Source organism: Leguminivora glycinivorella, chromosome 1 (genome assembly GCF_023078275.1).
Source record: "Leguminivora glycinivorella isolate SPB_JAAS2020 chromosome 1, LegGlyc_1.1, whole genome shotgun sequence".
Classification (NCBI taxonomy): Eukaryota; Metazoa; Arthropoda; class Insecta; order Lepidoptera; family Tortricidae; genus Leguminivora; species Leguminivora glycinivorella.
In genome coordinates, this window is record NC_062971.1 from 10,705,248 (window position 1) to 10,722,335 (window position 17,088).

At 35.7% G+C, this 17,088-nt stretch overlaps 1 protein-coding gene across 1 annotated transcript in view; it reads right to left on the reverse strand.

Annotated features, from left to right (window-relative positions):
• LOC125233896 overlaps positions 1 to 17,088 on the reverse strand; it is a 169,688-nt gene that overhangs the window by 143,609 nt on the left and 8,991 nt on the right. Inside the window, 1 exon segment of the mRNA XM_048140064.1 lies at positions 13,153 to 13,263. Within this exon segment, the coding sequence (XP_047996021.1) occupies positions 13,153 to 13,184 (32 nt within the window). The 5' untranslated portion in view covers positions 13,185 to 13,263.

Sequence of the window (17,088 nt, forward strand, 5' to 3'; positions counted from 1 at the left end):
TTTTGATTAATAGTCTTAGAGTGAAATTAGTTTGAATTCTACAGGGTGGGGCCTGTAACAAAAGCAAAAAATTAAACTGTAGGCTATACTCCTTAAACTGACCAACATTTTGTTCAGTGACTTTTAAAAATTATGAAGTCTTTAAATTTTTAATGTCTCATACAAAATAAATATTAGCTTCAATGTACGCCATTATTGTTGTCATTGACGTTGTCTGTCTCACTTTAGACTTAACAGAATTCGCAATACATTACCTCTTAGAAAAAACTTTCAAGGGTGATTAAAATCAAAACACAAGTTATTTTTAAAAGTCGCTGAACAAATGTTGATCAGTATAAGGAGAATAGCCTACAGTTTAATTTTTTGCTTTTGTTACAGGCCCCACTCTGTATATTAATTCAGTCATTAATATAAATGATACGTTCAGATTCATACAGAATATCAAGAGTTAATATAAAATATGTCCTTATATTATTATTTTCGTTTGTAGAAACGCTAACAGAGCTACAGAGGGTTTTTTTTTAATTGTAGAAAGACCTACAAATCCTTAACATTTACGATAATTAGTCGATTTGTATTCTCATCGGCTTTAGTTTCCACATATGTATCCTCTCGTACTCGAATCTTCAATCGTATTAGAGCTCAAAGATGCAAGTTCAACGCTCCGCGGTGCACAATAGTGCACTCATTAGCACTGCATTTGCATGCACTAATTATTGCCACACGAGCGGACATCGTCCCCGGCACTCGCGACGTCTGCGCAGGGCTTGTAACCAATAGTACAATTTGACGTCCTGTATCTGTCCTGTTCTGTAATAGTACAATTTGACGTCCTGTATCTGTCCTGTCCTGTAATAGTACAATTTGGCGTATCGTAGTTATCTTTCTCTGTCGCTCGTCTTTATTGGTGTGGCAGAGCCAATACTCTTGGCTAACTTGGGTCGTTAGCTAAAAAGCGTACAATCGTTTCCGCTTCAAACGATACACAACTGGCTCTGTCGCACCTTTACCGATAACCGATGGCAAGATATGAACCATGATGCGATACGGAGGAGCAGCAATGGTTGTACTATTGGCTAGATAGCTTTGAAAGAAGAAAACATGGTTAAAGACCCATTATCTGCCAATATCCTGATAGGTATACATTTGGACTAAGGAAGAGTCATCGGGTCCTCCTCGGGATCACAAAAAGGTCAAAAAAACCAACCGCTTATGGTATGGTATTAGGTAAGCAGGATCTTAAGATCAAAAGTTTTATAGGCTCGCAAAATTAGCCAACCCCCCAAATTAAGTAAAATTGGCGCTGGTCATCACTTGCCATATTGATACAATAAATATAAATTTATTTATAAAACCATTGTATCTACTGTATTAACAGTTATTTCAAATTTGCTACCTCAGTGATAAAATGTAAGGTGTTGTTAAGGTCAGTTCGAATTGATGCGTTTATAAAAGAGCAGAAAGTGAATAAAAGGTCTCGCAAATGAGTCGATAATACGCCACATGCCCTATGCCGCGTACTCCTATTACTATCGCTCGATTACGAGCATTGTGCGCCACTCTTTGTGCGCAGGCGCGGCGATTAGTGGCTGTCTCTTGCGCAACCTCATTATTCGGCTAAGGTTAATTTTACACACCAACTTATCTGTCCCCTGTTAAACTTCTTATAACACTTAACAAAAAGGTCATTATAGCTTGGCTTAGACCCCGCTAGTTGCTAAGCTTGTATATCCCATTTTAATCTCACGGTTACCATCTGTCAGCTATTATGATTCGGGTCGTAAAGCGCATTTCATATCATTGGTGAGGTCGTATGTTGAGTTACGAAACGATAAAGGAACATTGCCAGTGGTTATATTGAATTTAAGTATTGTGTTGCCAAGGTCACGTTAACATTGAATTGATCATCTGATTGAAGGATTCTTTGCTATTCTTTTGGCGGATAGCGATGATCCCTGTGACAGTTACTCCAAGTGAAATAAATACGTTCTATTTGTATTTCTATTACTAAGCTCTTAGATGTCTAAACGAGAAGATGTCTTCAAAAACAAAAATATATATAAACATTTGATACTAAAATACCTACTCCAAGCTACCACATAATAGAGGAAACTGAAACTTGATACTTGATCATCAATTTGTCTAATAAAATAATATGATGTTGTTGACAGAGGATAATGTCATCCATGTCAACAAGTAGGTAATTCACATGCTTTCTACTAATATTAATATCCTTCAAACACGAGTAACATAATATGTGGAGAAATTCGGCCAATTTGAAAGTTTAATTTTAAGATTTCCCAACATAATTAAATATTGCCTTTAAGTCTATGCTGTAACCAAAAATGGAATTTCGCAAATAACATGTGCACCATGACGTTAAATACTCATCCATTTCAAAATGACAGACACCGCATTAGCTTTTGAACATTTCATTCATTCGTTTTTAAATGTTTGACAAGTACAATTAAACAGCAAAGTGTAATGTTGAAGGGGATCAGTAAAAGGTCGAGAGTTCATTTGTTGAAGTGGTGTAATGGACAAATGTGAACCGTCACTGAATTTCTTTAATTGGAATTAGGTATCTAATTGTTCATGTTTTTGTATTCAATATCTAGGCAAAATTTGGTAAAAAGTTTCATCAACATACACGTGTTTCTTTGTTATACGACAGTAAATTAGTACGTTACAATTAAAAACATGTTCCTTAATACTAATTAGCTGCTCAGGAAAATGATAACACAAATTAAAAAATGCGTCTCCTTCTGTTCATCATAACGGTATCTAAGTACATAGATTATGTTTGTAGCCATCACTATTCACACCAGTTGATGGTGTTATTTCTGTGAGCAAATTAAATTAAACCAAATCTAATTGCTAAACAACATAAATATGATCCTGTGTTTGAGCGAACCGGAACTATTGGGTGAAGTCACAGATATTGGATCCCGATAATTTATCGGTGCCCGCGCGTGGGAACCGCGCGCCTGCACTCACACCGTAGCCTCATCTCACTCATTAATCAATTGCTAAAAATATTCAATCAAATCAATAATTATACCTATGAGGGTTCTTAACAAATGTCATCATTGCTCTGGATGCGTGTAAATGAAAAACTGGCCAAGAGCGTGTCGGGCCACGCTTAGTGTAGGGTTCCGTAGTTTTCCGTATTTTTCTCAAAAACTACTAAACCTATCAAGTTCAAAATAATTTGCCTAGAAAGTCTTTATAAAGTTCTACTTTTGTGATATTTTTCCTTTTTTTTAAACATATGGTTCAAAAGTTAGAGGGGGGGACGCACTTTTTTTTCTTTTAGGAGCGATTATTTCCAAGAATATTAATATTATCAAAAAACGATTTTAGTAAACCCTTATTCATTTATCCTATCCTACAATACCTATCCAACAATATATCACACGTTCAGGTTGGAATGAAAAAAAAAAAAATCTGTCCCCACTTTACATGTAGGGGGGGTACCCTAACAAAACATTTTTTTCCACTTTTTATTTTACCACTTTGTCGGCGTGATTGATATACATATTGGTACCAAATTTCAGATTTATAATGCTAACGGTTACTGAGATTATCCGCGGACGGACGGACGGACAGACAGACATGGTGAAACTATAAGGGTTCCTAGTTGACTACGGAACCCTAAAAAGTGCTTTATATTAGTTGCACCTCATGTAATATCATTTATAGGTACAGTTCATCAAAATATGCAAAGAATAATTTTTAAGAAAAAAAAACCGTCGCCTTTCGGGTTCTGGTGAAAGCTACTTGCGAATGTTGGATTATGTAGAAATGGGTAAGTATTTTTTAAAACTGCTTTTAATGCTTTAATTATTAGATGGCAACACAAATGAATATACGTATAACGTTAAGGTTTGAGGAGTTTCCTCAATTCCTCATGAATCCGATTATATTATAAGAAATCGAAGCTTGACAAACTTTGACTTGAAAACACAATATGCTTAACAAACATAACTAAATAAATGTCACTGTTCTGAACTTAAATGCATGCTTTTCTTACAAAAATACCAAAGTCACTATGAGTGTGCCGTTCAGATTTGAGGAGTTCGGTTCTGACTATCATCAGCAGTTCCACTGCACCAAATGTCACTGTTCTGGACGTAAGTGCATGCTGTTCTTATAAAAATACCAAAGTCACTATGAGAGTGCCGTTCAGATTTGAGGAGTTCGGTTCTGACCATCATCAGCAATTCCACTACACCAAATGTCACTGTTCTGGACGAAAGTGCATACTGTTCTTATAAAAATACCAAAGTCACTAGAAGCGTGCCGTTCAGATTTGAAGAGTTCCGTTCTGGCCATCATCAGCAGTTCCGCTGCACCAAATGTCACTGTTCCGTACCTAAATGCATGCTGTTCCTTTAAAAACACAAAAATCACCATATGTATTCCTTTCAGATTCGAGGAGTTCCCTCGATTTCTCCAGGATCCCATCATCAGAACTGGGTTCTGAGAAAAATGGGACCAATCTGTATGCATATACATTTAATAAAAAAAAAAATTTTCAAAATCGGTCCAGTAACGACGGAGATATCGAGGAACAAACATTAAAAATAAAAAAAACAAAAAAAAAACATACAGACGACTTGATAACCGTCCTTCTTGAGAGATATGAGGCGACGGTTAAAAAACAGCAGGCAATGCATTACTTAAGTAAACATATATTTTTTAATAATTGTGTGACATAGGCGCATAGGTACAATTGTTTTTTTTTTCTATCGAACATTCAACTTTTAAGGTTTTTTTTAGAGTTTGGCCACAGAAATATAACCCAGTTCTTGTAGGATTTTTCCAGCGCTGCAATTTTGCTTTAAGTAGATTATTACAATGTGTTAATTACAATGGTTTTAATTTATAACTGTCTAGGAAGGCAACAGTCCGGTCTGTTTGTTCGTATCAGTACCTGATGCAAGGTCGATTCATCTAATCGCTACATAACCATTAGCCATCACATATTTTCTCGGAATTAATAGTCAAATACAAAATTGCGACACACAAGCGAGACAGAATAAAGATCGTGCGAGTATGAATTTCTGAAAAACATGAACGCTGCAGGTTGCTGTGTTCTACTTAAGTAAATTACTATTCATTCAATCAAGCTTTGCAAATGAGATCAATTACCAATAATTTGATAAACATTCTCCAAAACAAAAGGCGGCGAGACAAAAGCCTGATCTATAAGAGCACTAGAAATAGATCCATCACTTAAGCGGGGGCAGGCGTGAGTGGACTTTTGATTGATCCATCAATACGTACATAAATCCATTACGTACGATGCGCATGCGGTTAATTGTGCGTCTGCGGACGTCTGCGCGCGCTTCCTGCGTGAGTCCCGGTCCTTGTTTGGATTTAGAACATATTTGGGTAGTGAAAACGGAATGCAACATTGATCTAGGTATCCAGCTAGTAATACGTGAAATCTTAGGGTGGATACATTTTGTATATCTTTCAGAAGAAAATGAAATTTTTTATTTTATATTCTCAAAAGATGAAGTACCTACTTTCGCACTTCCATAACCAAATCTTTATTTGTACCTATGTTTTATGCGAACAACAGTCAAGATATTTTGGATTCTGTTTTACAAAGGAATTATTTTAAACTACATCTATTAATAACAATCCCTGCTTTTTATCAAAATAAGCTGCTTCAAGCTGTTAAATAAACGTTCATTTTAGAATAAAAAAGTAGTTTTCGAGATATTTAGTAATGTGACAGACAGACAGACGGACAGAATCGCACCACAGGGGTTCCTTTTGTACCTTTTTTGGCACGGAACCCTAAAAAGATTTAAAAATGCCAATGATAAGACATTTACGTGAAATTATACATGCAGTATTAAGTAAAGGAAACATATAAATAACTAAAGTTAGTAAAGACAGAAAATAGTTACAACTATGTAGGATACACTACAAAATTACAACCTGTCAGACCTCATTTAAATATTTTTAATTCCATTAAAACAAACCAGTTACGAATAGGTTGATCCCCTTAACAGATTAAAACCTAATCAAATCCGATGTACCGTTCATACGTATAATGAGTTACAATGATCTAATTAGAAAGCACGTATAAGTACCTATACACTCTTCCTGTCACAACATTCCTCGTATTATATTTGACGACTGTCAACAGAGTGTCAAAGATATGGTACAGTCGGTAAAAAAATATGGTTTAATACGTTGAGTTGGATAAGGATCTGATGCACTCCAACTTTCACGCTATTTTAGATATGATTACTTTCATTGGTGTGATTTCATGCTATGATAAAGCGGCAATTAAATTGCGTCGGTCACCTAATGCGGCCAACTACTGGGAAGTATGGGGTTGCCAGGCAACCGACATTGTTTTCATGCGACGACCGGCTTATTGTAATTACCGCTTAAGCCAACATTACATGAAATGATTGCAACATCCTGAAATGATGAATTAATATGATTTCAATCGGAGCGGGGATGCTCGCTAGAAATAGCTAAAGACTTGTGTAATTGCGTATAAATGTACCTGTCAAACATTTTAATTTAAAATCAGACCCTTCAAAAGCTGCTATCTCACTTCCAATCGACGCGTTAGTAAAAGATAGTAGTGGGCCGTCTAATTCTGTTGTCATGAGATTTTTCCCTGTTGCTATCTCTTTTCACATCACGGTATTAGTGCGAGATAGTAGTATGGCAGGTTCTGATACGGTTGTTGAATGATTTTGAATAGGCCATGATCGGCTTATTGGTTATCAAGTGGTACATCAGTACCACGTGCCGGGATTAAACTCCTACGTCATACGAAAGCTGACATGGGTATGGCCTTCTTATCAGTATGTTTAATAATAGAAGCATAGTTGTTCTTAAAATATAAATGTAAGGTACAGCTTGGCAAATCTCGACTGGAAGACAAATGTAACGGGTCCATTTTTTCCATGTTTTACAATGTTTGCATTATTAAATAGAGTGTCCACTGGTTATATATGGTAGGCGTGTTCAGTGGATACATGTAGATCTCAACATCATAGTGTAATAATGGAAAAAAAGGATTAGTTACAATGGCCCCCCTAGTCGTGATTTGCCCCGCCGTACCTTAAACATTTCAATGGCGGAATACCTAAAACGTTGCGATATTAAAGTTAAGCTTAACACCTTGCAAGACACTACTCCAGACACAAAAGAAAGAACAATCAGAATACGCCTATAGGCGTTTAGTGTCCACCAAGGTGTTAAATTTAGTTTTCCCCTCACTAGCTCGGAAACACGTGTTTTGTCCTTTAATACCAGCGGGTAAAAACGCATTTTATCCACTAGTGGGTAAAGTAATTTGACCTTGAATAAAGTCAAATTAACTGCTTTAAAATTGATAAAAGTAGGTGAATCCAGTAATAAAGATGATTTACCACCCGTGGAACTACTGGAAGCAGTGATAAACGCATTTTTTGCGTTGTAGTTTCCTCGCTATAGTGAGGGGAAAAGTTTTGTGTTACACTCGGGTGCAAATGTATTTTACTTCTCGTGTGTTAAAAAACCGGCCAAGTGCGAGTCGGGCTCGCGCACAAAGGGTTCCGTAGCAGCAAATATAATAAACTTATTATGTCAATTTATACACCTGCCAAAATTACAGTTAAATCAACCTATCTCAAAAACTATAAGAGATACTTTGATCAAACCAAAAATCGTTGAAAGAGTTAATTAGCATGCATCACCTCTATTTTTTTTTAGAATTTTATACCCCGTAGTTATAAAAATAGAGGGGGGGGGGACATACTTTTTACGACTTTGAGAGCTGATATCTCAAAAACCGTTCACTTTAAGAAAAATGTTTTTTAGAAAACTTTATATCATTTTAAAAGACCTTTCCATTGATACCCCACACGGGTATGTACATCGAAAAAAAATTTTCATCCCTCAGTTACATGTATGGGGGGCCCCACCCCAATTCTTTTTTTTTTTTTACTATTTAGTGTCATAATTTTGTAGCGGTTCATACAACACATATTCCCATCAAATTTCATCACTGTAGTACTTATAGTTTCCGAGTAAATCGGCTGTGACAGACGGACAGACGGACAGACGGACAGACGGACAGACGGACATGACGAAACTATAAGGGTTCCGTTTTTGCCATTTTGGCTACGGAACCCTAAAAACTCGCAAGTTCAGGATTCTATTCTCGAACCACTCGCTTCGCTCGTGGTTCAACTATAGAATCCTTTCACTTGCTCGTTTTTCAATTCCACACTCGGCGTTAAAATACAACTTTGCCCCCTTGTATAACAAATAACTATTATTTACTGTAATAGCTCAAGTTCAATTCATATTTTTATTGAACACTGAAAAAGGTATGGCCCAGTAAGGAGGAAAACAATTTTTTTTTTGTGAATTATTATTAAGGATTGGGTTACTTTATAGGGCATTTTTTAGTAGAAATGTCTTCATGAATTACTAAACATTTTGTACCCATGTTGGCTCTCGCGTTGTGTGCACTACGCCTTACCGCCCATGATGGTCTTTACGTCTTACGCGCATTAAATAGGTACGTTGTTTTAGTGGTTTTGATGCGAACAAAAAAATGGAAGACAATTTGAGTTATTAAAGGAATGTCGGCCTTGCCGGTAAACTAATCGTTAACAAATAATTATTACCAATTTGTTGTTTAGTACTTAACTTACTCTATATATAAAAAAATATGTGAACATGCTTTTTATTTGAAAGCATCTATTTAAAATACTGCTTCGCAGTAACTGGTTTAATATTTACTTATACATATAAAAATTAGTGGACGTGTATGTACATAATTATATTGGTAATATAATAGGCTACTTGACCCTTTTTAGGGTTCCGTAGTCAACTAGGAACCCTTATAGTTTCGCTATGTCTGTCTGTCCGTCCGTCCGTCCGTCCGTCCGCGGATAATCTCAGTAACCGTAAGCACTAGAAATCTGAAATTTGGTACCAATGTGTATATCAATCACGCCAACAAAGTGCAAAAATAAAAAATGGAAAAAAATGTTTTATTAGGGTACCCCCCCTACATGTAAAGTGGGGGCTGATATTTTTTTTCATTCCAACCCCCACGTGTGATATATTTTTGGATAGGTATTTAAAAATGAATAAGGGTTTACTAAGATCGTTTTTTGATAATATTAATATTTTCGGAAATAATCACTTTTAAAGGAAAAAAAAGTGCGTCCCCCCCCCTCTAACTTTTGAACCGTATGTTTAAAAAATATGAAAAAAATCACAAAAGTAAAACTTTATAAAGACTTTCTAGAAAAATTATTTTAAACTTGATAGGTTCAGTAGTTTTTGAGAAAAATACGAAAAACTACGGAACCCTACACTGAGCGTGGCCCGACACGCTCTTGGCCGGTTTTTTAAAGTCTGTCTTATATGATTAAGTACTGTTTAAAGTATACTTTTACGTAACCAGGCGATAACAACAAAGTCATGTTAATATATAGATCATCTGTGCATCAGGTCATTATATTCGAAAACATTTTCTGAAATTTTAAGTCTGAGGCATGAAGTTCATTATGTCAGTGATTATTTTGACATGAAGTAAGTTCGAATTCGATGACGTCACTACATCGCTGACAGCGTTTGCGGTGCCCAAAATAAATTAAAAAATACACAAATTTTAAATCGAAAATGACGTCGTCATCATACATTTTTAATACCCAAAATCTATAAATATTGGTTTTTTATGTCAAATACTACAGAAGACAATCATTTATTGTGCCAAATTCGATATGAGTCTTAGTAGCCTATACTTGCGCACACATTTTCTAAACCTTTCGATATATTTTCCTCATTGTCTTGTTGGCATTTCTTACAAATCTATTTACCTAATATAAAATGAAAGGATTCTCGTGATTTGGTTTCTTCCCTAAAATGCTTCGGAGTTCATTCGGATCTAAAGTTTTTCACTATAACAATGTTATGCAATAATTATAGTACTTATAGATAATGAAACATTGGTGCGATGATCCGCCTTGTCTCGTTCATTTCAATGGGACACCTATGTAGTTGCGTGTCGATATGTAGTAGACACCAATTTGACAAGTAAGTAAGCCTAGATACCAAGCTCGAGATATGATAACCACCCTAATTGATGACGCGTTTTATTGTCGTTTAGTCCAGTTAAGGCTAGTTTCTTTGAACGTTACTGACGTCAAATATGTGCAAGTGCAAATAAGTTGATGGATTTTGTTATTAACTAATTCAGATTAAAAATATACTTAGGCCTGATAAATCTATTGTTTGTAGGTATTTTAAATATTTCACGCTATTTGATGACGAGATGACAACAACGACCCGAATTCTGTGCTCTTGAGTGCCCATATGTACAATTTTGTATGTAGTAGTAAATGCTTAGCATATAATGAGGCTTTTAAAGTACAAATTAACTTCTGAAACCTCTGTTTTTCTAATATCAAAATTTAAACTTTAAAATACCTTAAACAATATACTATATGCTATTCGTAAAATAAGTAAGAATCTAAAATATCACTCAAGTGGATCGTGCCTTTACGTTCATTGTAATAAGCAATTATCGCTTGACGTGAATTCTTGAGCGCCCGGCGTCACCTATTAGCAGCAGAAGTGTTAACAGAACAACTGTACCCCGAGATCTAATTTGATTTGAATATACAAATAATATGTACAAGCATTTTGGCCGGGCTTTCCTTACGTTATATATTTAGATATATTGTAAATTTGTCAAAGCAATTTTATTTGTATGTTTAACATAAGAATTTACACGAATAAAATATATCTTGCAGCTTTCATATTTTCACTTTGTCACTAACCATAATGACGCCTTAGCAGGTTACATGTACAATAGTTATTTGTTATACAAGGGGGCAAAGTTGTATTTTAACGCCGAGTGTGGAATTGAAAAACGAGCAAGTGAAAGGATTCTATAGTTGAACCACGAGCGAAGCGAGTGGTTCGAGAATAGAATCCTGAACTTGCGAGTTTTTTAACACACGAGAAGTAAAATACATTTGCACCCGAGTGTAACACAAAACTTTTCCCCTCATTATAGCGAGGAAACTACAACGCAAAAAAAGCGTATATCACTGCTTCCAGTAGTTCCACAGGTGGTAAATCATCTTTATTACTAGATTCTCCTACTTTTATCAATTTGAAAGCAGTTAATTTGACTTTATTCAAGGTCAAATTACTTTACCCACTAGTGGATAAAATGCGTTTTTACCCGCTGGTATTGAAGGACAAAACACGTGTTTCCGAGCTAGTGAGGGGAAAAGATACAAATAAATCTCTCCTTATGGTAAGCGACAATATGAGACTTTTGACTAGACTTAGTAGACTTCAAAACATATAGGTATGTACTTCTGTGTGTAATATATTTTCTAAATAGATATTAATTTGTACAGTACAGAAGTACAGTCTAATATAATAATATTCTTTGGTTAGCAGTTACTGAATTCACATGAATCGGAAGTGCAGTCTTCACTTCTGATTCTGCCAAAGCATTGTTTTATCCGCTACTTCTAATGCTCATACTATCACCTGTAATATTATACGAATATATATATTTTTTGTTTGTTTTTATATAATTATTTTGGTGACAGATCGCTAAAAAAGCGTATTCCATATCTGCGCAATAGCTTACCTGAAGCCATCCGAAGTGAAAAGCACCCAAACAAATTTATATTATCTATTATTTAAGAAGTTCAACGATTTTTCTTTAAGTTAATTTAATTATGTTTATGTAATTGAGATACTGTTGATCCCACAGTCAAACTCGTTCTGTTCCAGAGTTTTGTGGGACTATATGTTAGATATAAGTTTGTCACTGTATTTTAATAACAATAAAAAAAAAACCGGCCAAGAGCGTGTCGGGCCACGCTCAGTGTAGGGTTCCGTAGTTTTTCGTATTTTTCTCAAAAACTACTGAACCTATCAAGTTCAAAACAATTTTCCTAGAAAGTATTTATAAAGTTCTACTTTTGTGATTTTTTTCATATTTTTTAAACATATGGTTCAAAAGTTAGAGGGGGGGGGACGCACTTTTTTTTCCTTTAGGAGTGATTATTTCCGAAAATATTAATATTATCAAAAAACGGTCTTAGTAAACCCTTATTCATTTTTAAATACCTATCCAACAATATATGACACGTTGGGGTTGGAATGAAAAAAAATATCAGCCCCCACTTTACATGTAGGGGGGGTACCCTAATAAAACATTTTTTTCCATTTTTTATTTTTGCACTTTGTTGGCGTGATTGATATACGTATTGGTACCAAATTTCAGCTTTCTAGTGCTTACGGTTACTAAGATTATCCGCGGACGGACGGACGGACGGACGGACGGACGGACGGACGGACGGACGGACGGACGGACAGACAGACATGGCGAAACTATAAGGGTTCCTAGTTGACTACGGAACCCTAAAAACAGAACTTCCTCGAAACTCATATATAATTCTTTGATATGACCGCTAACACTATGTCGCTAAAAAATGACGAAATGTGTAGGTAAATTATTTCAAAATATTGGTCTACATAGTTACTCTTGGCTACGTATGTGTCAAAATGTGCGACATTACCTACACTACAACACACTCATTTAGTGTCTTAGTATGGTTTCAATAAAATTACCGCAGGTACCTCAACGTGGTAAATAACTATCATACATTTTATGACTAGTCAGGCGTAGCACGTAGTGACCATGCCTGTGAAGCCTTTAGGGAGTTCGAATGCTGGGGTAAGGGTATTTATTTGGGTGATACTTCGTTATTCGTATCGTTTTCTGAGTACCCACAACAGTCACAACACGCCTGGAAATGAAGAAACCTATGTACTCGAAGCATGGGTGTTGGAGATAACTGATAATGTGAACGACAAGTTTTGCTTCTAAGTACAAGTTGTCCCTTTCCCTAGTTTGTCTTGGATTTCGGGTGGCCAGCCAATCTAACTGTCGTCCATCACTCGTATCTGGATTGGATTGGCACTTTAGGACATCTAAAAGGTGTCATTCGATTGTCGGACGTTTCGCTTATGCTTGCCCATAGTTATATTGGCGCGAGGGCTAGGGAACATGATATAGAAGTCCTAAAGATACCAGAGTAAGTCAAAATTGCCCTGTGAATCATAAGAGGGTTTACCAACCTGGTGAACATGTTGTGTGCGTGGCTGGTCATGTGTGTGTGGCACGCTTCGGTCAGCGTCCCCCCGCGCCCCGCGCGCTCGCATCATTAACGAAGCGCCCACTGCTGTCACCTGTCAACAGATATCACCTCTGTATTACCGTTTCTGAGGCTTTTGAGGCTTTTATAGAATGGTCGCTGCGCTTCGTGGGCAATAAGGACTTTTATCAGAATACCTATTGGAATATTAGATGGACAGCTCGCACTACTCGAAGCATAACTACCCTTCTGTAGTGGAATAAGGTTAAATAATATGTTAGGTACAGATATGTTTTTCTTTTAAGTTTAAGATTTCTAATTTATGGCACGAAATATAGTAAGTGTGGGGTGAGGTAAACATAATAATATATTGGTGATAAAACTGATAAAGTAATGACCTACGTAGTAATAATATTTTTATTGAACCTTACTTATTTAGGTAGGTGCTTAGGAGTCACAATGAGTGTAAACAATCACATATTCCTCGATTAAAATTAAAGAATAAAAAGGACTATAAGATTGCTGAACGTATCAGATAAAAAACTGATAAAAATATTATCTACAATTAGAGTATGTAGTATGTACTAACATCACTTTGAATTTGACAAAAAAATATTCTAATACCTAACCGGTAGCTATTGGTCTGTCTTAAAAAGGTTCTGGAGCTGCGATTCCGAATATGGATCGCTAAAATTTTTTCATTAGCATTACGATGCTTTGACCAATCATTGCTCGGCGATGCGCCGAATATGGGCATAGGAGGAGTGTTATGACTTCTGCTTATTAAAGTAATAACTAACCTTATTGGTCGAACAAGACAGGGAGCTGCAATGCTTGCCATTTCTAAAGGTTTTAGAGCTCTATTGAGAATTGAGATACGTACATATATATACAATTGATATAAGGTACTGATTGATGTAAGGTACAGCGTGCAGCGGGGAAAATCTCGACTGGGGGGCCAAATGTAACTGGTAAATTTTTTCCATGTTTTACAATGTTTGCATTATTAAATAGAGTGTCCTCCGGTTATACAAGGTAGGCGTGTTCAGTTCAAATACTTGTAATAAAAAGATAAAATAACATTTAGAAAACAAATAGGACTAGATGATGTTTGACGCTTTTTGCATAAGCACAATTCAGCACCTTAAAAATATTTAAGATAAATCATTTTAAAATAATACTACAATCTGTCGCTATGCGTGTCTCAGCTAGGGCTGTACGTTATGTAACAGTAGGTGTATGTAGAAAGACACGTCACATTACTCATAATATCGATATGTTAATTACATAGAAACACGTCGAATGCTATATTGACATATTTTATTAGATTCACCAAGAACGATATATTTACTTAATACGGGAATGACAAAGCCCATACAGAAAAGCGTCCCCTGAAATTTATGGGCATTTAATGCTTAAAACTACATGGCGCTGATTCGCAGCCTGGAACTGGCCATATTTTCCCCAAGTATTTTTGAGTGTTTTTATTTTTACAAGAACAAATTACATATTTCTTAATTTTAATATCATGATATCAACTCAATACACACATTAAAAAATATATATATATTGTATATCAATGTAGTTAAGAGAGTATTTAATAGGTGGTGCTAAAAATGGAGGTACGATTCTTAGTCTGAAGATTGTAAATCTTATATAAATAATCCTTGGATCCCACGTAGTAAACTCATTTTAATAGTAACATGTTTTTAGCAGGTAACCAAGATACTCGCCGTATGGTATACTCGTATTATACTATTAAGGCGTTATAAATTCTCACATTTCAAATAATCAACGACAAATTTATTAAAGGCAAATTAACAAATGAAACATATTTATGGGAATATTAGGTACTATAATGTAAATGAAAGATATCGCTACGGAAGTGCTACGGAATAACGACAAGCATGTCTATCTCCAACCCACTATAATTTGGATCTTTTTAAATCAAAAGTGAATAGACATTTTTTGGGTAAACGTGCTTCATCCTAGACTGCATCGGCACTTTCCATCAGGTGAGATTGTGGTCAAATGATTTACCTGTTCCTCATAAAAATAAAAATAAAACACCTTTCGTATTCTCGAAAGGAGAACTCACAACAATATTTGTTTGACCGAGATTCAACAAACACACCGCTATGGTAAAACACCGTATAATGACACCCAAACTTATATAAGTACTACACTTATATAAGTACTTTCAGGTTGGTCCGATTTGAGTTTGTGTCAGATATATAAAATAAACCACTGTATACAAAATAAACTAAAGTACTTAAATGACTGTCTTCAACAATTGGGTCCGCTTTGTACTAAGGACCTGCATTAAGGTGATTACGTCCATTTTCGTCGAATGACTGGACACATTTTGGTTTTGGGCTTTTATTTATAAAAGAGATGTAATTGGTGTAAATAAAGTACCTTGAAGTTGCGATGGCTGATATATTGATAGCTGCAGGCTTGTTTCCATGTAAAAGTGTTATTACTAAAGAATTTATGAGCAATGTTCAATAAACTATTATTTTGAAAACGAGTTTCTTTACATTGAAAATAATTATGATTGAAAGTATTTTTCGGTTTGTGGGTCCTTTTAAGCAATATATTTTTGCCGATTATGAAGCAATATGTAGCAGCACTTATCCTGTATTTACATTCTTTACTTAATTGTATCTGCCTATATCTAGTGACTATACATATCTACAGTCAGGTTCAGGCGGGTTATTGCAGGACAGTACTGGCTCTGGGCCACATATGGTTATCCCACTTCACGCAGACCTTTTATCGACACACAATTAAGTTATTCTTATCAGAGTCATCAGAGTCCAACTTCTACGCATTTAGCTTAAATATTATACCCAATAACCTATTGTTCCTACTACCTACTAGAGTCACGGCTAGTACCATATTGGCATATTGCAATCCCTACATGGCTAGGACCTAATGACCTATGACATTTCAACCGGTAGCCGCGTCTTTCTCTAACGCCGCAAGGTGGAGAAAGATAGACGATCACCATAATAGAATATCGGATTGTTTGTTTTATTCGATTTGCGCGATTCGGTGTCTACTGTTTCATATTGTTTCTGAACGTCAGTGTAATTCGGAGTTCCCATGGGATTTGCTGGAATGTTTTACTATTCCTGTTGATAATATTTTGCAAGCCACCTACATAATAAATTCTGTGAAGTAATTCTCCGTAATCATTTTCATGTATATATGTAACATAAGTGTAAAGTTAACTGAAAAAATCCATGAAATATTTATTTGTACAAGTCAAACTAAGTATACCAACTAGTACTCTAATGCATACCGCATATCAGTGGCTATTATTTTAAATACTATATACGTGCTTCATAGACTTACTTTATCTGTTTTTTTTTTGTTTTCGTACATTTAATTTTAAATAAAAGAAAACAATAACTTTGGTACAGTACACATTAATTATTTATAACCTGGCAGGCAAGTATGATCGCGCGATAAATTTATTTTAAATGATAAAACATCAGGCCGTCCCTATCGCACTTACTCGTACAAATAGTATTTATCGCGCGACCATGTTTGCCTGCCTGGTAACGTTTTGGCAGGAGAACCTCCAACAAATTTTCTCTACTGAACCCCAAAATTTAAAGCTAACAATATTTACCCCCATTTTGACCCCCCATTAGCACCCTCGGAAGGACTGTTTACGAAGGGTGCACGTGGTAAGTAGAGGTCGAATTAACACCGCCGTTTAGCGGTTACTTACGGGGTGGACGCAGGTGGTCTTTGTTTAAACGTTTTTGGTGCATTTGGTGTTGGTTTACTTTACATTGTAGGTACATGTCAGGTTTACTTGCCTGTTATGATTCCTTTGTAAATATGTTATTGTCCGTAAGACGATCGAGAGGATACATATATGCTACAAAAGTGGTGGTTTCGTGAT